Here is a 23,401-nt window from a genome sequence, read left to right as displayed (position 1 = left end):
CTATTCCAAGGCAGGCCTGTTGATTTCTGCGCTGCGGTGCCAGCTCCTAAGGCAGAATGCATGTACAGCTCTCTGCATACAAGAGGTAATGCTAATGACTGGCTCCCACTGCAAAATATGTCACAGCGAACTTCAAGAGGATTGTTTATGTCCCCAGAACTCTGAGCTGGAATAATGGCTCTAATTTTTTTATGCACATTTTGACAGCTTGTTATGTTTTATTCCGTAAAGCTAAATGTGGTCTCAGAATCTTGGAGTTACTGCTACTAGGTAATACTAGGGAGGGATTTTTGTTTCTGAGCAGAACTTTTCCCTTTTGTAAAGACTTGAAACCACTGTCCTTTTGCCTGTGTATCTGTTTGAGAAAGAATGGTGAAACTGAGGAATGATGTGGCCTAGGTGCACAACTGAGCAGGAACAGATTAACTTTGCATCAACAGTGAATGCTTGAATAACCCAGTAACCAGTGACCTTAGAGTGGGACCTGTCACACTCAGACAAGGATTGTGGCACTCTGTCCTGTAAATGCTCCCATGCTCTCTAATATGACTCAATTTCTGGTTTAGATCTGCTAAATGATACAGTTTAGGCTACTGCCGTAGGAGAGGCTCAGTCTGTTTTACTCCATGAAGGACTTAAAGGCAGTTAGACCCCTTCTGGTTTGAGTAAGTTGTATCCTTTATGGAAGTGATTGTATAATTTACATACCTGTAGTGTTTCCTGTGTCTAATATAATGAGTTAGTTTTGATAATACATTTACAGCTAATCAGGTTGTTCGTAGGAGTGTAGAATAATTTTGTAAATCAGTAGGATGTGATTTTGGAAGGTTGTAAGGTGATTTTTACCAAAGAACTGGCTGGTAGGAACATTGGTGAGGAGGGATCTGGTTCTTTGCTAGTATGTGTTATTTTTTCATATTTTGGTGTTCAAGATATGTGAATGTGGTTCTACAAGAGTATGTCAGGAAAGAAGAGACCAGATACGATTGCAAAGAAGCATTTATTATGGGATTTGACAGGTTCCATTTTATGTGCTCACATGCTTCCTGTACCTCATATGCTTCCTAGACTGTATGAGAAAAAAAAGGGAGTTTAAATGAAAACAAAATAAAGCACAAATATAAAACTAAAGCACCAGACTTTGGATTCTTTATAAATTTGGGTTTCTTTTCTGTTCTCTATAGCAATGTATATTCAATTAAAAAATAATGTCAGGAAACGTTCCCGAGCACTCTATTGTGCTAGACACTTAAAGTGTCTATATACACTTAAAGTGCTAGAAAAGTCCCTGGCTGGGTTTTGGCCAGGTCCAACTAGGACTCTCCCAAATAATTTATTGGTGCCATTCAGGGATTAGCTCCAACCAGGACCCCATTCTGTATAGGTACATGGCCATCTTGTTCTGGAGGCTAAGAGGGTTAAATAGAATGGACAGGGATCATCTGTAACCAGTAGCTGTAATCCCCCTACACAGTCCTAGGCTTGTTCAATTTTCTAGTACAGATGTAGATAATGCAAACTTACTTCTACACCATATATATTTGGAAACAGTTGAAGCAGGCAAGGGGAAAAAAGAGTATGTTTAACCTAATCCAGGATATAGGGGGATGACAGAAATCACATTAACACAGACTTAATTCCTTGCTGAATATCTTCTGTTGGCTCTACGCAGTAGTAGCACAAGAAAAATAACTCATGATGGGCCAGTGTGGATCCCTGGAGTCTCAGTAGAGACTGCTGAGAGACAAAGCTGTAAATATGTCATGATAGACTGAAAAGAAAGAGGTACCACTCTAGGGGAGATTTCAGTGCATAAGCATTGACTAACACTCCCTAACCTGAGTGACAGTCTGTGAGACAGGCTGATCATTGCCTTTGGGCTTCCGTTCTACGTGTAATTAATGTTATTATTCTTATTTTTTTTTTTAAAGCTTCCTCTTACCCATTACTCCAACTGCACAGTTTCCATGGCCAAGCTTATTTACAAATCACAATCACATGAAGAATGCCAGTTACTGCTTCAGACACAATGGGAAGCTGTTACTCTGCTGCTGTTACAGAAACACTGATAAGAATGATCAGGTTACCATTCATTTATTAACTTCTTAGTCAAAGGTTTAACTAGGTTTATAATCCAAGAGAGAGAGCTGCTGCCACAGTAGCATTCATGTGCAAAGTCTTTTACCATCAAATTCTGGTGGTAATGATTTGGTTTTCTTGCTCTTGTCCTGAGGGACTGCTATTAATGACCAAAGCCAAGGTGACAACTGACTGCTTTGGTAGCCCAAGCAGGAAGATTTGTATGAACATGGAGAGTTAACCGAATTCCAGCCTCTTTTGGGTTGTTCATTCATATCAGGATGTGAGTCTCGTATTGCACATATCTCATAGGGATGTCATTCTCCAGGTTTATCAGGATGGCACTCTCATTTAGTTCTGTAATCAATGTGACAGTTACCTGTTCACTAAAGTAACTTCCTGGAAAAACAGTGTGAAAATCACGTGCGTTAATCAGTGATTTATGGCTTTTTAATGTAATCAAATGCAGCTGAAAATGTTGATATATAAGAACTTAGGCCAAGTCGTGGCTATAACCTTATCTCAGAACTGCCTAAGAGCACTGCATGCTCCTCTGTCCTTTTCGTAATTAGGCAGAAATTTGTTCCGTTTCCTGAAACGTTTGCTGTTCCTCTTGTTAGCACTGCCAGAACTTGAAGGTCATTGAAGAAATGAGCCATTGGGAGTCTAACGTAAGTGCACCATCAGTGCACTCTGCTGTTGTCATTCCCAGGCTTTGCTTAGTCTTAGCATAAAGTATCTAGTTTCTTTTCGGAAATGGCTGGTTCTGACACACAGTGTAGATTGCACAGCCTATCTTTTATAGGAGTTGCCTTGAACTCTGTTTCATCTTCTGAAATACATGTAGCTCATCCCTAGCTGTGTCCCCTTCTCAGGCAGGAGACACTGGCAGCAAGAAGTAGATGGTGGAGTTCCTGCCAGCAAGTTTTTCATTTTATTTGGCTGCTGTAGGGTTTTTTGATACACTACCATGATTTTTTTTCTTGTCTGTGAATTCATGTGAAAATGAGTTATGAAGCTGAGGCCTGGCCTGCATTAGGAAGTTGTTTTAAATTAATTTGCTTTAAATTAATTTTCTCTACAGTCAAATGGGGCCTGTGGGTGTTTGGAAAGGCCAGCTATCAAACAGTTTCCTATTATCATACACCCTGGGAAGAAGTTCTCATTTCACACCCCTGCTCCAGAGAGGTTCACCCTTCAGGACAATAGGGTGGTAAGTTTTCTGGCAAATAAGCGAATACATCATGGCAAACTTGAAAACTCATCTTCTTTTCTATCCTTTCAGTTCATTTTGTTTTACCCTCAAGACCCACAGTTTCTGTGCCATGAGATACACTAGCATATATATCTCCAAAATGTCCTCTCCTGATATTTATTAGCCCTTTCAAACCAAACACACACCATGCAAAAGTTACTGTGCTTAGTCCTTCAGCTAACAGACTGTCTAGGTAGGTAAAGATAAGCTGCTGTCTGAAGACTCTAATCTCCAGCCCGTAAGCGTACCTGGGCATACAGAACTACAGCCCACAGCAACTTTTTGCATTTTGCAGTGTATGAGCATATGTGAAAAGGAGATTGTGACTTTGTGTGACCTTTATAAGGAGTTGGCACAAGGTTTTGTAGTTTACTTTGGGCTATATTTTGCTAGCTTTTGCACATATGGAATAGCATCTTCGTCTGCAATAATCTCACCTATATAATGGTGTCAGAATCTGGCCTACCAGCTGGAGTGAGCTATTTCACACTGTATCTGGTATTGTTTCCTTTTCATCTGTTGAGATAGAGTGCTTTGCTGTGTATCCTGATATCCCATGGCTCTCTTTTTGGAGCTATGTTCACACATCTTGATTCCATCTGTACTCTTGAAGAGGCCCGTTAGGTGGAAGATGTATCTGTCAAACACATGTAGATTCTGGACAGCAACCCTTTACGGGTCATGCCTTGAAACATTACTAATTTGATTTCAAAGGGAGCTATTACAAAATGTCTTTTGTGTTGTTAGGCCTCAGGAGAAGGACCTCAGTTGGACACAGTGAAATGCTGCATTTGCAATAGCCATGGAGCCCCTTGTTGGAACAGATATAAGAATCAGTCATGTCTTTGTCTTGGAGCTCGGCACCTCTTCTGGAGGAGTCCCCTGATGTGAGAGGGAGACGGCTGAATGTGTGTTAAAAGGTCCAGGGGACAGAAACTTAGTGATCCACAGCATTCATCTGATGCTGTCCAAAGTTGTCGAGCAACCTCAGGAAATGAGTGGAAATTTGATTCTTGTTTGGCTATCTTGGGTCCTGAAAGTGGGATGGTGGCTGCAAGAGGGTTGATGTACACATCTGTGCACTCTGTGGCAGTGCTTTGAAGCTCTGTGTTGTAGCCTGTGTTTTTTTTTATGATGCAGTCATGTGCATTTTTAAGACCAAGAATTGGACACCTGTGTGCTTAAAGTTAAGCATGACCGTGACTCATTCAGCTGTCACTCTTACGGATGTAGTGTGAGAACCATATGGATGGGAAGAAGTAACCTAGACCCAAGATGCAAGTTCAGGGACTGCAAGACAGGAGGCCAAACACCGAAACAGCATCTGACAAAAGTGAGTAATTGGTCAATGCTTCCACTTCTATTTGGTCAGATTTTCAACATAAATTAATCCATTTTCTCAAAGTAGCAGATCTTACCCCACTGTTACTTCAATATTTGCAGTTAGCTACAGTTGTTCATAGGCTGCACAATCTCTGAGCGCATTAGAGCCATAGTAGTAGCCTGACTGGCATTCATAAACAGACAGCACTTGGGACTTAGTAATACCCTAACTCAGTGCAGAAGTGTGCCAAAATAAAGGTCATTTTAATTTCATGTTATGTCACGCAGTTTTGAAGTGACATGTGTTTAACGAGTTTTCTCCAGTAAATGAACGATAGCAAGTATTACACTAATAGGCTTTGATGATATGCCCACAAAAAGAAAAAAAAAAAAAGGCAAAATCTTTCCAAAAACATTAAACTGACATTTTACCAGAGGAAAAAAAAATAACAGAACAAAGATTCAAACTTCTGCCCCCAAGCTTCCATAATGACAAAAATTAGGCTTTTTGGCCCTTTTGAGATGACAGTTTGCAGAAGTTTCACAGTAATTTATTTATAGTGTGCCCATCATGAAAGACATTGAGGCTGATCTCCTGATATGGCTAGGAGAGTGTGAAGGGAGCAAGTTGAGCTTGTCACAAAAACTGTCTCTATCGCAAACCTCATGACAGGATCATTAAAGGAGTGAAAAACTGTTCCCTAAGCGTATGGACCCCATGATTATGCAGAGAAAGGTGTGGAGTAGTTTCTGTTTTCTCATATAGCAATGCCTGCTTGTCTTGCCACCTGGCCGAGTATGCAAGCTGGTTGTTCCCTATCATCTTTCTGTCTGGCTATGGACTCAAACAGGCACAAACACAGGAGGAAGAACATCAGGAGGAACTTTTCTTCAGCGTGAGTGCACCGAGCACTGGCACAGGTTGCCCAGAGAAGCTGTGGAGTTTCCCTCCTTGGAGTAATTCAGGAAACATCTGGACATGGTCCTGGGCAACCTGCTCTAGATGTCCTTGCTGGAGCAAGGGCGCTGGGCCAGATGCCTCCAGAGGTCCTGCCAACCTCAGCCACTCTGTGACCCTGTGGCTCTGTGACTCCTTGTTCAGGCATCTTGTCCTTCAGTGGCTTAAAGACATGGCACAAAATGTGTTACCCTGTCTTGTTCTTGAGAAAGTTGCTTTTGGTGTCAAAAAGCATGGTACACTTAAAAATAATATATAAAAAAAATTATTAGTTCCTTCAGTGCAGGTTAGGAGGGAGGATTGTTTTGATTCCTGGTGGTATAGCTTTTGAATGTGGAGGAGGGAAAATAGCACTGAGACCCCTTTTCCAAGCAGGATGTGTGAAGACCTTAGGAGGCTGGGTGAACACTGCTAATTGGCTAGGTAGTGCACACTTTTCAACAATTCGCAACAAAGCCTTTGCTGTCAGGTTTCACAAAAGCTGGTTGTTAATATCCTGTGTAATGCTTAACTCTCAGAGGATGAACTGTCATTTGTGCATTTGAACTCTCATTTTTTGGTCACTACTCCCATTGAAGTCAAACTTGTGGTAAACTGGGAACTGTGAATTAAGTAAAAAAATGTATGCAAAGTGAAGTATCCGCCCCCTGCACCTCCTGTTCACCCCCAGTAAACAACAAGAATAGGAAGAAATCAGGATTGGTTTCCTGGCACAATTTGGCTTAGGCTTCAATCCTCAAATTAGACAGCCCGTCATTACAATTAATTTCCTTTGGAGGTGCGTTTTCTGAATTTTCACTGCTGGTGTTCTACAGCACTTGATCTTAGGTCCACAAACTGCAAAAAGGATGCTGTGTTGTGTACCGAACCTTTCTATGTTGTTTAGATGATCAATTATTTTTTGGGTCAATGGCTGTATGAGATTATTTGACAGAGGACAGCTAAGTCCATATAAATAATAACAATCATTTAAAAATTAGAATTAGATGCTGTACTTTCTGTCTTAAAAAATATGATGATATTTAGTAATACAGCCGTTCAGTACAACTCTAAATTATTCTTACAACCAGTTTTACACTGTTTAAATGCCACTCGATAATCATGCCAAATATAATGTGACATGCATGTTTTTCAAGTACATGTGCATGAGCATTTGCATGAGCTTCCATGGTTACAATACTTGGCTTATAAACTATTTTAACAAATTTTGAAGTGTTTCTAGTCATATCAAATTCAATGCTAGAAGATAAACAAAATGGTTTCAGAAATATTTATGATGCTGTGCTTGCTATTAAACATAGCTGAATGCATTCATAGTAATAGGAACCTGAAGTTGTTATCTTTTGAATGCATATGTCATGCAACTGCAAAATCTCATAGGACCACAGAATACTGTGTCTTTGCTACTCTTTGACTGATACAATGCCCCACTAAGTCAGTAGAAATTCTCTTCTGAGCTGAGATAGCAGGATAACACTGCTCTTCTGTTCCTTTGTCATAGATTTCTGTAGAACTGCACATGCATCATGTCACTGCTTTTAATTGGCTCTGTTATCTGTCAGAGTAAGTTATTCTTCAGACCCCTCTTGCATCCTTGGTACGCGCAGTTGTCACGGTGCCTCTGCACCAGGTGCTGCGGGTGATCAGCCCCCGGCACTGCAATGCGTACGCGAGGAAGGGGTGCTGGGACGCGGGGAACTGTGGAAGGGCCGGTGCCGAGGATGTCAGAGCCAGGAACCAACCTGGTGTTAGGGGCCTGGGAGAAGGAACCCCCTGGGACTGCAGCTGTGCTCCAGGACTGAAGACAGGCTGGATTGCAGACGTATAGCAATGCTGAAAGGCTGGCTGCGCTGTCAGAGCATGATGTCTCTTGTTTCACAAGAGAATTATGTGCAATCTTCCTGCCTTTCATGTCTTGCATTTTATCCTGAGACCCATCTCCCTTTGAAAAGACATTAGAAGGGGGTCTAGCATGTCTGTAGGTAGGGTTTTATTCTTCTAATAGAAGAATTTTCAGACATTGCATGCAAATTGTTGGAAAGAGGGTGCACACATATAAACTTGGAGCATGTGAAATGTGAGAGAAATGTGTTCTGTAAATGATGTGTTTATTTGAATGAGTGATCATGCTCAAACAATGCATCTTAATTGTTTTCTTTTCTTTAGAATTATCTTGCAGTCCAAGAAAAAAATAATATAAACTCCACAAAAACAGTCTCCAAACTTTATTGTTGTAGTGTAAGATTTTAGATGAGATTATATGCAGACAATTGTTGGAAAAATCAAAGATACTGCTCTGATAATAACCATGGCTTTGCCAAGACTGAAGTTGCACTGCATTCTCAGAGATCCGATGTCTATACAAACGAATTACAAGACCAATGGTAGGGAATTCTTTTACATAGTTGCCTATCAATCATTGATGAAAAAAGTATAAATTTTCTCAGAAGTTACTTTTGACTGATGCTGTTATATAGATCTACTATGAAGTTGGCATTTTATTTTAGAACTTAATGATTATTTTTTTAGGACTCCAACACTTTCTGGCTTGCATAAAATCTCTACTGTCCTCTGGGTGAATCCTTTCTTCATTAGAGTTTCTTTTGAATTTCAAGATGCTCTATGCTGCCCCTGACACAAATGTGCATCTCCTAGTGGAACTTCCTATGCTGGTCAGATAAAAGGCAGTACACAGTCTTTTTAGACCGATCTACATCTAATAATGAGAATAATTGTGGCATTAATATGCATATCTTAGAAAGCAATTCAGGTGGTATTGAAGTGCTGGAGGTGTTTTTGTTATACAGACGCAGTTTTGGTACATTGTAAGAAGAAAAGGCTCTACTTAGTATTCAAGGAGGGATGAACAGATTGAAAGTTATGTTTGGGATGGGCTCTTGTCACTACTGAAAATATCTGTGGAGTCTCCAGGGAGTCTATTCAACTCTGCCACTTCTATGTTAAAAGGAAACAGCGTCAATTGTACTGAAGAACTTGGATGAGTTTCAGAAAGCCACTTCAGTGCAACTTACTGTTTTATCAGTTTTAAAGAGTGTTATACCCTTTTCAGACAGGATAGGATATGAAAAGTAAATAAACCATTCCTCTATCCAGGACGAAGAAAAACAGTGGATGAGGAGGATCATGGAAAAACATGCTATAAATGTAGGTTTTACTGCAAGTAATGGCACGAGCTGCTGCGTTGGCACTGTGGACCTGCTCGGCGGGGTGCAAAGTAGCTGTAAAAGTCTGCACAGAGTGACCAAGTTTCACGGTCTTTGCACAGATTTAAATAGCCACTAAGTGAAACAGCAGTGAGTCAGACCCAGGTATGGGTTATCTGCAAATACTCAGTAGACTCTACGAGATGCAGAAGGTTTCCTTGCCCACTGTAAACAAGATCTGCTGCCCACTCAACAGCTGCTTCATGTAATTGTTCCACCTTTTTTTTGGCCAAAATATTTTTCCTTGTGTCTGAAAGAGCACCTTTAAGATTAACTTAGAAAGATAATTTTTAAGATGTCTTAACTGCCCTTGACAGAAAAATTCTCTGTTGGGGGACTGTGTCAAAATGGAAGCTGGGGTTTAGGCTTGGTCATGCTGCTCCTACCGTTATTCTGCATGGCTACACAGTAGCTTGAATTAATCACAGAAAGTAAATTGAAGCTGTTAGTTCATTTAATTGTCAGTTCTGTGTCTGTGCACTAAGTCAGTCAATGATTTTTTCTGAAGTGACTTCTACTACATCACAGAGCTGCTCACACGGCCATTTAGATGTGTATTGATGGTGCTAATGGAGTCACTGAGCCAAGCTCTCATCTAGCAATGTCATAGCTCTCCAGATATTGATCACAATGGCGTTTTGTTCTACAGCAGTGTCCTGAAAGCCCAGACAGTATCAGAATCCAATGTACTAGTTAGTTGACAGGATAACATAGCCCCAGGCCTGAAGAGGCTACATGCAACTTGAAAGAAGACAATAAAAAGTGAAAGCAATGGTGTTGATGGTGATATAGAATACATAGGTTAGCTCTATAATCCTTGAGATTCAGTGACACTTGGAATAACTTCAAAATAATGAACTTAGTAATGATATTTTAAGTATTGAATTTAATTGTCATATTTTAATTAAAAAAGACTTAATAATGAACCTTGCCAGCCATTCTGAACCTACCCACCACAGATGATTAATTTTTTACGGATTGGGTGACAGAGGAGCTTTGAGTATTTGAAAGAAGGACAGCAGCAATATTCTAAGTTAGTCTAGGGAAAATTTACATTTGACCTGAGTGCAGCAATAGTCCTATTAGATCTGAAAGCATCTTGTAGAAAACAGCTGTTAGGTCACTAGTCCACCTCACCCTGAAGATAGGATTTCTCTTAGCTGTATTCTATCTAGAGATGTGTCTTCATGTAATTTTGAAAGCTAACATTAATTTCTCCTTATTTTCCCTCCATTCAGTCTCCTGTGTTGCTGTAAATAATCACTCTGCCTCTTGGATATTTGCAGCCTACCAGTATCTAAGCCTAGACTTACCACTTCTGATGACTGACAACCTCAGCTATATCTGAACTAGTGACCTAGGAGTGAAAAGCTGTGCATTCCGTTACTGGGCCTTTGAGAAATACATTACCCTTCTCTACCTCCTTTGCATTTAAGGAAAATTCTTTTTCTCTATAAGCTCTTTTTCTTCAAAGATTGCTCTCTCTTTGTCAAGTGCTTTCTTTAAAAATGTCTCAAGACCTGTTCTGGGGAGCATACCAATCATTTTCATCAAGGATCAAGAAAGCAGAATAACCTGTGGCATTGAGAGAATTATTCCCGATGTGCACTTAGATAAGATGAGATTGGTGTTACATCTGAGAATAAGTAATTTCTTTTGCAGCAGAAACATTTGATTGTTATTTGCATTGGCAATCACTTCCATCATTCTAAAAATTCTTCTAGAAAACAGGATTTTGTGTATAAACCAAAAAAATCACATTTCTAGAGGGAGGTCAGTGATGATGCATAAATGTTGCATAAATGATCTAGGATGATGATAAGTAGTTTGCAACCACTCGACCCATCCAGAGAAAGGTGGCTAGGGTTTACAGGGGAGAAATAGTAAAGTTATGTACATATTTTTGCAAAGTGCTGAGATCAATTGTAGGGCCACAAACAAGAATTATTTTTTTCTCAGAATGAAAAAGAAAAAAAAAAGTGTCCAACTGAGCACCAGTGGAGGAACACTTAGTTAATGAAGGTGCTAAGCCTATTGAAATGTTGAGAGTAAGTCCTGTTTCCCTCCTGCTTACTGTACTGAAGCAAAACCATTACTGGGAATGTATAGCTCAGCTTTAAAATTTGAAGCTCTTAAGAAAGCAAAATATTTTTTTTTTCTTTCCCTTTTTAAAAATAGTTTTCTAAATAGTATTTGCAGAACTCTTTAACAAATGATCTAAAAATGGTACTTTATTAATGTACCTAAGAAACAATAAGTATGTTATGGTACTTGCATAGGATGTTACTTTAATGAGTAAATCTGGCTCTCACAAATCAGGATTACCTTGTTAGAATAAGGACTGCTAATATGAATAAGTGTTTTCAGGATCATATTGCACCCTATGTTTTAAAATTTCTTGAAGTTAATGGTTCCTCCAGCTAGTAGTTTACTGCCAGGAGAGCCATCCGTATTGATTATTATTGCATATTAATGGCTCAATCAGGTATTTATTTTGCAAGTTTCTTGGCTGAGTGTTTTCTTTTCTTTTCTTTTCTTTTCTTTTTTTTTTTTTTTTTTTTTTAACAGATTTCTCCCAGGGGTGAACAGGCTGCAGGAGAAGTGGAAATTGCCACTCCTATTTTGCTAGGTCTGGATATTTCAATGTATTTTCAAAGTATCAGATCTATTACAGAAGCATTTGGTGCTGGCATTTGGATTCCAATAACATAATGGATTGCAAGTCTTTTTGTGATATAAATGTGAACTCAGAAACCAGCTGGCTGGACTATGTCCAAAATACTAGCATGTAAGGAATCACAGGGGGCCAACTTTCCAGTAGAGTTGTAGATACTAGTCTTCAGTGCAGTCCATGAAGGAGTCAAAGCTTTGTATGCAAATCAAACTGCACATTTCCAGCTGTTACAGTTGTGTGAGCAAATGTAAATTTAGTGTGCATAAATTTAGAAGTCCTCTTTAAATTGGTTGTGCCAGTATCCAAGAAGTGATCGGATGAGTTTATCAGTGTTCCAGATATAGCATGTAGTTGCTGCAACACATTATAAACAAAACCATTAACTAAAACATATCTACATTTACTGAAATAATTTTCATTCATGGTAGACACTGGGGCATATTTAATGTCTTTTTGCTTTGTGTAAAGACAACAAAGAATCTTTCAGATTTGCTAATATTTAAATCAAGCTTCAAAGTTAACACAAATGACTCCTTTAATGGAAAAGTAGACTTTACATATTGAACTAAAAATCTTTTTTTTTTTTTTTTGTTACATGACATACAACATAGACTTCATGTATTCAACCAAAAATCTCTTTTTTTACATAACATACAGCATTTTTTTTGTTGCAGGTTTATTTTTGAGAAGACCTTATATAAAGACACTGCCTTCAAGAAGAAACATTGGAATTTTAGGGCTATTTGAAACAGTGTGTAAGCATATGTTGTATGTCATGACTATGCTGCCTAACATGCAGTTGGATGAAAAGCACTTGAAGTATCTTTGGACCGAACCCACAATAAAGCTCTCCAATACTTCAGTGGACGTAGTGCATGTGAAGCTATTTCAGAATGAAGCCCATAATCCTGGACCTCTTTTCATGGGAGGCTGAATATATGAAGGTACCTACAAAAAACAAATCAGAATGGAGGACTTGCAACAGTCCATGGAGTTATATACTTTGCAGGGTTGCTTTGGGGGCAGCACAAGACTAGACAGCAAGACTTAATTTAGCCTTATGCATGTGTACCAGGGTTTGCATAATTGCACTTTGTTGCAGTTAAATCCCAAAGTAAAACTAACTTGTGAATCAAAGAATAATTCCAAAGAGCGAGGAGGTTCATGCATTTTACTGTTTTACTACGTTGTCCCACAACAAGATGAAATATCAGATGGACAGTATTTGCAGAGTTACCATCTCTTCTCGTGGCTCTCTCAAATTTGGATTACAAATCCAGGAAATTGAAACTTGAGGTAACAAATGTTGGCATTAAAAATTGGTATTTGCTTCTCAGTAATTATGAGTCAATTTATAGATGCCTTTTTTTGCTTGGAAGAAAATCTGGTTTTGAACTACTGGAAAATTAAAACAGTTGTTCAGAACATTTGAATTTGCTGAATTCTTTTTTGGAAGCAATTATTGGAATCACTAGTTTTTATACATCAGACACTGTAAGTTCAAAATAGGTTCTAAAAATTAGGCTAGTCATTACCTAGCAAGAACTGTTACAACTGATTATGCCCACACTATGAACTTGAGAAGACTACTTTTCATAAAAATGCTTTTATATGAGTTTACAGACAATGGACTCATTAATTCAAGGCTTTCTGCCTTCATTTGAAAGTTAATTTAGATGACAGTAAGGCTTGCATTTCAAGTGCAGAAGCTCTTCCTGCATAAGTCCACGTATGGACACTTCTAATTTGGGAATCAAAATGTCTTCTTGTTTCACTTAATATACTTTGAAAATAGAAGTGTTTAGCTTAATCCTTCATTGAACTGGAACAGGTCCACTTATTCCAGTCCACCTGTGAGTTATGTTGGAAAAGGAGTAGCTTTTCTGAATAATGACTCTTCATTTCAGAAATGTTTTTCCAGCTACTTTAGGTCTGAGTCTGATCTCAGTTGACACACGTTGCAGCCTTCCAAATCTTAAGTCTAAATTTTGCAACCATCTCATCAAATAACAGACTCCATTTTAAAAGCTTGTAAGGCTGGACTCAAAACGGAACCTAAGCTGTATAGAATATCCGTGACAGAAATATAACTTTGATTTTGTGGCTTTTACCAATCTCAGACTATAATTAACTCTTTGTTGGCTGTAGGTATGGTAGCAGCAGTATTTTGTAACAGTAAAAATGGCAGTGATGATGGTTGTTAATTGAACAAATTAAGTCATTTGTTGTTTTGTTACAGGGGAAATCTTGTTGTTTTGGTACAGGGGAAATCAAGTGCACAAATTCCATCAGTCTCAGTTAAGCGATACCATAACTTAGAAATGATTCCCTGAATGAGGACTTAAGACTGTCAGCTTGAAGGAGCAAGTCTTGTATCTCCCAGTTTCTGAACTGTGCTTAACCAACTAGAACTGTAATATGATTGAGAAGTAGAGACACAATTGCAAAATATTATATAAGTATCTTTTGGGCACTTCATCTTCGGGCACTCATAGATTCTGAGATTTAAGTAGAAAATCCTTGGACTTTAATCACCTGGCTGTGTGTGTGTTAAGGCATTATTTTTGATATTTTTTTTTTTAAAGTGAGAATTCAAGGTCCTTATGCAGTCTGTGCAGTGGCTGATGTATGTACCTGGGTTACCCTGAAGGTCAAATATTCAGTGTATTGGACATTTCAAGCTGCTGTCCTGCTTAAGTTCCAAATCATTAGTCTAGCAAATGGGAACTTAAATATAAGCGTAGTCAATGGGGAGGAAAGAAGTCACTGCATAGTATATCTAGTGATAGAAAATGCTACAGAATGCGAACATAAATTTATAACTCGATGTTCCTTAATTAAAAAAAAGAACACACACACACACCATCAAGAATCCCCTCCCCCCTGACAAGCTTGCAAAAACTAGGTCTGAATTCCCAGTGGGAATAATGAGCAACAGCAAGAGTGAATGCTGGGAGAAAAGAATGCAATTGTATTAGACTCCATCACAATGGGAGGTAAACCCAAATCATTTATAAAAGGTAAATGCTGGCAGAACACAGGGAGCTCAGAGCACCACACTGCAGGTGTGATTTATGAGGCTGGGGACTGGCTATAAATCAAATCCTTTTGTTTTAAATAGTACTGCTTCAATGCAAGAGATCAGTTTACATGTAGAGGAAATGATGAAAAAAATGCAGTGTATTGCATCCCAAGAATATTAGAGAATCAGGTTTACAATGTGACTATCAGTACCACATTCAGACAATAGGTATCTGATGCGCAATTTAACGAATGCTCCCACTGCTTGAGCAGAGTGCCCTAATCTAGCAACTCAAGTTTGTCTTAAATGTATTAATTTGGGGATCTATTTTATGAGACCAGCTGTTAAAATCATTGCACTTATGATCAGGAATGCATTGGCTATTGTTAACTAGCTAGAGGTGCCCTTTTATGCAACCAAAGGCTGTGCCTGTTTCTATGCTAACCGGATTTTTCTTTAATTATGAAGGTTTATGGGTCTAATTATTTAGCAGCCTTGTCCTGTGTAAATAGGTGGATAAAACAGTTAATTCCTGAGCATTCAAACAGGCACTAGGCATCCTGGAAAGTTCTATATGGTTATAGGATAATATTTCTAGAAAAAAAAAAAAAGAAAAAAAGTTTCTTCTCCCTCTGTTAGTGGTATAATTACCAAATCGAAGAGGTTTTAAAGGTAATGATCTAACAGCAAAATGATCTCTTTTGCTCTGCTTTCCAGATCTACCAGGGCTTATCTTGGCTGCATGTTTTGCGTTCATTTTGCATACATACCACTGGAGCAAACTATATGCCTGAAACCACACTGTGTGTCCTGCAATGTGGGCCAGAGAAGCACTTAGAAAAGCTGGGAGAGGACAAAAGGCCTGTATAAAGGGAGGTACAGCAGTTTTATCACTGTTCAAAGAATTGTATAATGAAACAAAAGCTGAGAGTGTCGCACATATCCTAGCCATTTTATGTAATGGCAATATATCAGCAATGATTTATCCATGTGAATGTAAAAAGTTGCCTTTAATTCACTGATAAGCAGAGTGCCTTCATGTCAGCAAGGAGCCAAGAGACATCTTGTATTGCAATGCTTTATCACAATTCAATTACTTTCCAAGACTCCAAAAATGCAAACACTGTAGAAACACATGAGCACAATTTCAAGGATCTTTCTGAGGCTCTGATATTGATAGCCAGCATCAGCTATTGCTGGAGGCATTAATATCAATTGCTAGTGTGAGGAAAGTATCATTTCACTGAATCATTGATTTTTTTTTTCTTACTTATTATTATAAAAACACATCTAGTGCCATTAATTTATGGGGCATTCTATAAATGTAAAAGTATATTCCTGCTCAGTAGAGCTTGCAGTCTAAATTAGACCAATATATGAAAAAGATATTGATGATGAAAAGACAAAAAAAAAAGTGAATGAAATTGCATTTACCTATTCCTTGAATCTGACCATGTTTCCAGGTGATAATGGGCCAAACTTTTAAAAGTATTTGAGTTTCTATTTTCTGAATATTGGGGTGCTTAAATATCTTTAAAAATATGGTTATTTTACAAGTGGAATCTTATGGTTTTATAAATGGCACCACAAAAAAACGCATCTAACGGGAGACGAGCAAAGATGCCTTTGTGCCTTGTGAATCTTATATTGTCCTGGACACTAGAGGCAATTTAGATAGCCTTGAAAGGGTTCTGCCATGTTGTGAAGCCCTCTCAGGTTGCAGTGCCATCTGTAATCTTCATAACACTTTGAGTTTTAACTGGATCCCTGAAAAATCTTTCCCTTTTAGGCCTTTTTTTTTTCTTTCTTTTCCCTAGGCAAACACTGTATTGTTTCTTTGTCTATTGTGTCCTGTGAGAGAAATACTTTTGTGGGCCAGGGTAGTGTTTTAAAACCCATTTTTGCAAACTCTTTTGCCTTTTACACAAATAAAGATGTCACTCAAGAGACCTTATTACAACAGTCAAGAAGAAATATAATTAAAGCAGATTTAAAGATTGAATTTCTTTGCCATTATAAAGGTTAAATACACGGAAAAGCAAAAGAACATTTGTATAGCAGCAACAATAATGAAGGGTTTACATCTGCAGCCTCCATGAACAGAAGAGGTTGTGGGTTTCCCTATGTACAGTCATCAGGAGTAACTGGTAATTACCAAGTTCAAAGCCCATTGTCTCCTCTAAAAAGCCGACTTGTTTTTTGGGGTTGTTTCAGCATGACGTGATGTCTGACGGCTCTATTCCTTTTATAGGCCTTCTTGATATGCATCGAATTCTGACCTGGGATGGAAAGCAATCTTTGTGAACATTTTTACAGAATGATGTGTAATAGATCCAGCAAAGGCTGAAGGCTGGTAATAGTGACTGATGTAGTACCATGGAGAAAAGAAATCTGAACACTGCTCTCCAAGGAGGCTGAGTGAGGAGGGAGGTAATAACAAGTTTCATTGCCTAGTTGGAGTTGACAGAAAGAGAGGTGATTTTGCTCCTCAAATTGTGCTCAGAGGACGGGAGGCAGCATGTATTTTATAATATAGGTGGTAGGTGATAGGACAGGCTGTTCAATGATCTAGGAGGCATTGTACTACGTACAAAGGTCTCCTGCAAAGCTGATGCATATTTATTTTCTACAGCAGGGATGGTACGTTGACTGCCTCCCTGCAAATCTTGAATTCAGTCTTGCCATGATTTGCTGTCTGTAATTTCATTAAGCCAATGGGAATCGCACTGAGGTAAAATCACAGGAGAACTTTTATTATTCTGCAGCTGACAGGGAATCTCCTGAATTTATTCTAAGGAATGTCCTAAATTTATTCTAATGGTGTGGTTTTACTTTCAGGTAGATATTGGCATGCACAAACCCTTTCAAGACGTCTGCTGAAATGATCCATAGGAGCTTCACGGGCACTGCTGTCTGTGTGCAGGCTGCATGAGGAGGGGAATTCACAAACTTAGCTTCTTAAACCATAACCTTCCACACAGGCAGCTCAAGTAGGTCACTTACTGAGGGGAGCCAGGAAATGCACATGCGTATCTGATACAAATCTGTTAGCCTGTCTAGTAACCGGGAGTGGCCAACAGATGTGCATCCTGGTTTGTCAGATGTGTTCATACATTTTCTGAGATGTTACAGATAGAGAGTGAATATCAGGGCTTAGAATCTGACCTTAAAAAGTAGATGTCTTCTAAGATTGTATTCATCTTCCTTGTGATAAGAATTAGCTTTCCATCTTAATCAGCATTTGTGACTTGATTCAGCAAAGCATTGAAGATGTACTTAAGGCAATCTCTAATCAGCAAAACTTTTAACTTGCAATACCTGCTCCAGGAACAGAGATTAAAATTAAAAGTAGGTTTATGTGCTTAGCAAAACTAGGTTTCAACTTGGGGGAAATCAGTCATGATCACTTCATAGCGCAAGATTTCTCCATTTTTACTGAGGAAGGGACTGGCACGGAAGGTGTCATTGGAAACCATGACTACTTGTGAACAGTTAGCAGGAGATTTTAGAACCCTTTGTTAAATAACAACTAGGGATGCGACTAGGTATAAATTAAGCAAAAATATTAGTTTTTAACATTTGGATATATAAAAAGATTTTTTTTGAAACATTAATATTTCAGTGTCAAAAATATTGAAACATTGAAATATATGTAATTCAGAAAGTTTGCAGTCCTTTGTAGCCCTCAGGGTCTGTCTTATGCCTATATGCCTGCAGATAGACATTCCCCTTCTATGTCATTTTTTTCAAGATTCTGTTTCTGTAAAAATGTAAAAAAACTGAGCAAATAAATACACTGAGATTTTGTGCTGTGCTCCACCATTCCTCTGGTATTGTACTGCAGGTTACAATAAAGACATAAGGAGTCAGAATAAAGGATCAGGGATAAAGACATTCCTTTATTCCTTGTCAGGAAAAGAGAAAAGATGTAAGAAATCAGGGCTGTGGAGGTTGCCCTTTTAGTCAACCCTAATATGTATAAGAAATACCATCTTCGGCTGAGCTGTTACTGGAGTTGTGCAAGGTCTCTTCCACAAAGATGCTTGCAGTCTGAAAACGGGACACGTTTCACTTCAACATGCCATTGACAGCAGCGGTATCTCTCTTCCTCCCCTGCCATCTGCAGACCAGAAACATCGCTATCTCCTAGCCACTGCAAACTGAAGAACCCAATCATCCTTATCTACTCTCCAAAATGTGCACTGTGAGGAATGTCCCACAAATGGTAACTTCCTGATGTGACTCAATGCTCCGTAGTAATGTCAGTCAGGATGGCTCCTGAAACCTATACATGCTTTTTTTTAGCATTGATATGAAACATGTTCTCCTACAAAAGAAATTCATTAGTTGAACAGAGCTCTTACACAGTATTGTAGAAATTCGTTTTCCAGATAAGAACAGTTTCTGGTCTGGTGCCTATCTTCAGATTCGCCAGGGGGCAATACTGTAACAGCCTGGCAACGGGAAAGATTATTTGAAAGCCTTGATTAGGCCTTAATACAGGTGATATTTGCTGCCTTTAATATACCTCTGATATGTTGTTATCATAGTCTGGTGATTTATAAGGTTTGAGGTGGGCTATCCAGTTGCGATGTGAAGGATCCTGTGGCACTAAGGGGCATGGTTTTGTGAAGGGACTCGGTAGGTCAGCTTGATGGTTGGACCTGGTGATCTTGAAGGTGTTTTTCAACCTAGATGATTCTATGATCCTGTTGGACAGCCCACCTGAAACCTTCTAAATCCCTGGAAGCATGACTTCGGAGCAGGAGTCTGGATATGTTTGTAATCATGTATGCCCCCCCCCCTTTTTTTTTTTTTTAATGTGTATAAAAGGTATGAAACAGGGTAAGCAAACTGTTGCTTAAAAAGGAACATATTAAAAAAAGATTTGAAAACACACATTGTACTTATTGCATATGGCATTCATTTTAATTTCCAATTGAGCTGTGAGCTAGAGAATGTCTTACAGACATGTCTTCTGCTGGTCAGTTGCACTTGACGGGAAAGAGCAAGTTTTGCTATTTTTAAATGACTTAATGTTCTTGCAAAGTTTCTCCATAGTTCTAGCCCTGGTATGAATTTATTTTTTAAACCTCATAACTTAGAGATCTTTTTATATTAATTCATCTGGCATATTCATTGATAGCAATGTTAGATGATTTTCATGAAGAGTTGAGTAACTGGTGATTGGTCCAGTTTAGTTCTAAGTGTCAGGAAGCAGGAAGCCCCTACTTTCCAGAACTTGCTCCAAAACTTTGTATACTGTATATATTCCAGTCACAATCTCTATCTGTGCAAAATTTGGAATAAATGTATTGAAGTCAACAAAGCTGTTTTAGTTTAACATAATGTAATAATAGACTCTGTCCTCAAACTCCATCTATCATTCCAGCACTCGTTAGGCATTCTGGTTTTGTTCATAGTAGGAGCCATCATAAAGAAATTGATTTTCCTCTGTTCACTCATCCAATTTATTGTAAGAGAGCTCCATGTTCATTTGCCCATTTCGCAGCATTTTGTGGGGTGAGAAAGAAACAAGCCAAAAGAAATCATCAACAGAAGTAGTTATCATGTTTGGTAAGACTCAGCTCTCATTTATATTGGTGTAAATGCAGAACAGCTCTGCTTCTCTCAGAGGAGTTCATTTGTGTTAATTGGGTGTGACTAACTGCAGATTATGCCCCGAACCCCTATGCCCACCTTCTCTACTCCTATTTGCTGCGTTTTCCTGAGTTACATAAGAGACTTCTCATGGCTCTGTAACCTACATGTTGTTATGATTTCCATTACCTCTGTTGTTCCTTCCCCTCCTTCCCTTCCAGCTATGTTCTCCAAGTTGGACAGTCAAATACTGTGTCCTCCAGGGCTGTTAATGTCACACTATAAATAGGCTGGGAAGCAACATTGTTGGTGCAAATTAATTGGCTCCATCCTCTTTCCTGTCCCCAGTGGCAAAATTGTTCAAGACCACAATGAATCTGGTCTCTGCTATCTGGAGAACAGGACCCTGGGGTTGTTTTTGCATCTGGGTCCCTCACAGGGCTGCACAAAGCATGGTGCATTTCGGTAAGGATACCACCCTCAGCGTGTTGAATGTCATGCAAAGGCAGTGACAGAAAACGAGAGCTCTCTCCTCCCGCATTTCTCTGCTCTGTGAACAAAACAGCGTTCTTGGTGGAGCCAAACTGAAAACTTTCTGCACAGTTGTCTCAGTTAGAAATCTGCAGTCAGGAATGTGCTAGCTGGTAAATCTGTAAGCTGTGAATTGAACAGAGACTTGACATGACAGTAGATGAAGTGATCCAGTAGTAGTTTTGCTTTCCCTTTATGCCACTCATTGGCTTCCCATTCAGCTACATCAAACGAAAGCTTCCCAAGCTCAACTTCAGGGCCTTACAGAAGTTGCCTTCATTGCCATGGCACCTTCCTGTACCAATTTATCAGTTTGATGTCCATCCCCTGCCTGTGGGCCTTTGTGCTTTCTGTCATGTACTTTCAGTTTCTGGCATGGTTTTTCCCTGGAAAACCGACCTATATATATCAGTATATCAATACTTTTTTTCCTGCCTACCATTTTTTCTTGCCTTCTGCATTTAGCAACATTAGGCTTTAAGTCACGGAATAGCTTGTTTTGTTTTGCCGTAGATGCTGTGTATTTATGTATGCTGGGTGGGCTAAGATCAGTACTATTCTTGTGGTGCTGCATTTTTTGAAAGCTGAGTATACAGAATCTCTGTAGACCATAATAAAATCTCTGAATATATGTTAATTTCGAAGATCTGAGGACAGTGGCTGGATACGGTACTTCATGGTGTTATCCACAGCTAAAATAATTATAGCAGTCCCTTGCAGCTAAACATGTAGATTTTGTAGATGAAGTGTTTATACACTTGTGCAGTTCTGGTAGGAAAAAAAAATCTGTTTGGAAATTCTGAATAATGTTTTTGATTATTAAATTAATAATGCAGAGACTTTCCCTTTGGACCAATGATTTGCCTGCCAGTTAGAATGAATCAAGTAAGTATTTTATACAAATATCAAACTATTATTTCAAAAGTGTCACAGCATTTGTAGGGCACCTCTGGCTGAGCTAAGCTGTGCTTTCATGCTTGTGGTGCACTCCCAAGCTCCATTTTGAATGTGTGGTTTGTGGCATGGTCTCTTTCCTTGGCTTCTCTGGTGGTTTTCCAATAAACAGGCTGTCTGCCTGTTATGCTTTCACATCTGTATTAGCCCCTTTGGCCTCCCCACCAAGCTCCTGACTAACGTCATCTCATCTTTTCTGAGAACGTCAGTCCTACTGGAAAAGTGAGTTTACAATTTATTCTTCGGGGATGTGGCAGCTGATAGCAAACAGGCAAACACTCTTTGCGCTCTTTGCGCACCAGTCAGTTTGCTACTGAAATAGCACAAGAAATAACACATCCATGCACTTGCATGTATGCATATATACGTATGGCATGCAAATTTATGAAGGCTAAGTGCGTGCTTATGTACAAAAATCTGTATGTGTGTATATGCATCTTTCTCTCAAAAGAAAAAATCATATGTACACTCTCTGCTTTTTGTTTCCCCCCTCCCAGGGGTTCCTCATATCTATATCAGAACCTCCTCAGCAGCCCACAGTCCTCATGTGGTGTACAGCTTCTCTGATTCACAGGCTTGGTTTCATTTGGTTCCTGCTTCCTTCCCTGGCCCACTGCCTTCTCCATCTCTTTGTCTTGATTTCTTTGTTGCTTAACTTGCCCTCTCCAGCTTCTTAATCTGTGTGATTTTATTGGGGCAAAGTATGTGCTTCTGTAGGATTGTATCAGTGCTCCGTTTCATTCTTCTGCCTCTAGGAAAATTCCCAGGCTCCAGCACTAGCACTCAGTTCAGACAGTCTGACTTTTCCTAGATTTTAGCCTTCTCTTTGCCCTGCTGTGGTGCCCAGACACCTGCCCTCAGAGGAGACATTTTCAAAGATGGATTTTTGGCCTACTTTTCCTGCTTATTAACACAAACTGTATTGAACCAAGTTATGGTGAAGACAGCCTGATGTGAAAGTACAAATGATTCCCACACGGAAACTAGGATTTGGTAAGGTGTATAGGCATGTGCTGGATGACTCCTAAAATTTTTTTGAAAAAAAGACTGACCTAGGGGGAATGCAAGGCCCAAAACTTAGTTAGTAACTCAAAAATAAGTGTTGAGCTCTCCAGATTAAAAAAAAAAAAAAAAAAAGACAACTTTTTAAACAATGCAGCATAGGAACAGTTTTCGCTTTCATGCAGAAAGCAGGAGTTTCAGGAGTAACTCAGTTTCAAATGAGCCGTATTTGACAGGCAAGCTCAGACTGAAACCCGAGTGGAGTGTTTGTGAATGCGCTTGGGCTGAAACTGAAGAAAAGCTTTCCATGAATCGCTGCAAACGGAAACCACTGTGATAACCTAGATGGGTGCCCTACTTCCCGGCTGAGATACCTCCTTCTGCTCGCTCCCTGGGGACCAGAACAAAGCCCTAGGAGGTGACCTTGAACAAAGTTCGCTGTCCTAGATATAACGCCAGGAAGGAATGGTTGTTCAACTACAAGCTCTGCTTTCCTCCTCTCCTGCGTGGGGTGTAAGGTGGGAGGTGTAAATCCCTCTGAGCTGAGCCCTTCTCCCTGCCAGCTGCTCTTGGCATAGTCTTGTCCCTGTCCTGCCAATGCTGTTGGGGTGTCCAGCCTCTGCGGGCAGCTTGTTCCCCTGCAAACCTTGGGCTGCAGCCCTCCCTCACATGTTCTGTGTCTGCCTTTCCAGGGACTGCCTGGGTGGCAGCTTTACAAGGGTGTTTCAGTCTCATTTAATTTTCTTCATTTTTCTAATATAGAAAATTAGAAAAATTA

At 39.3% G+C, this 23,401-nt stretch overlaps 1 protein-coding gene across 1 annotated transcript in view; it reads left to right on the top strand.

The window, feature by feature from the left end:
• Positions 1–22,471, top strand: part of LOC308192403 (uncharacterized protein) — a 173,236-nt gene extending 150,765 nt beyond the window's left edge. The window contains exons 12-18 of the mRNA XM_080585974.1: positions 1,932–2,082; positions 3,164–3,292; positions 4,568–4,667; positions 11,408–11,468; positions 12,188–12,457; positions 15,253–16,965; positions 17,374–22,471. Of these exons, the coding sequence (XP_080442100.1) occupies positions 2,006–2,082; positions 3,164–3,292; positions 4,568–4,667; positions 11,408–11,468; positions 12,188–12,447 (627 nt within the window). The 5' untranslated portion in view covers positions 1,932–2,005 and the 3' untranslated portion in view covers positions 12,448–12,457; positions 15,253–16,965; positions 17,374–22,471. The remainder of the gene's footprint in view (positions 1–1,931; positions 2,083–3,163; positions 3,293–4,567; positions 4,668–11,407; positions 11,469–12,187; positions 12,458–15,252; positions 16,966–17,373) is intronic.
• Positions 22,472–23,401: the final 930 nt, after the last annotated feature.

The sequence above is a fragment of the Anser brachyrhynchus genome (genome assembly GCF_964034855.1).
Source record: "Anser brachyrhynchus genome assembly, chromosome: 3".
NCBI classification, from domain to species: domain Eukaryota; kingdom Metazoa; phylum Chordata; class Aves; order Anseriformes; family Anatidae; genus Anser; species Anser brachyrhynchus.
Note: the sequence above shows the minus strand (reverse complement) of the source record. Positions and strands in the feature narration are given on the sequence as shown.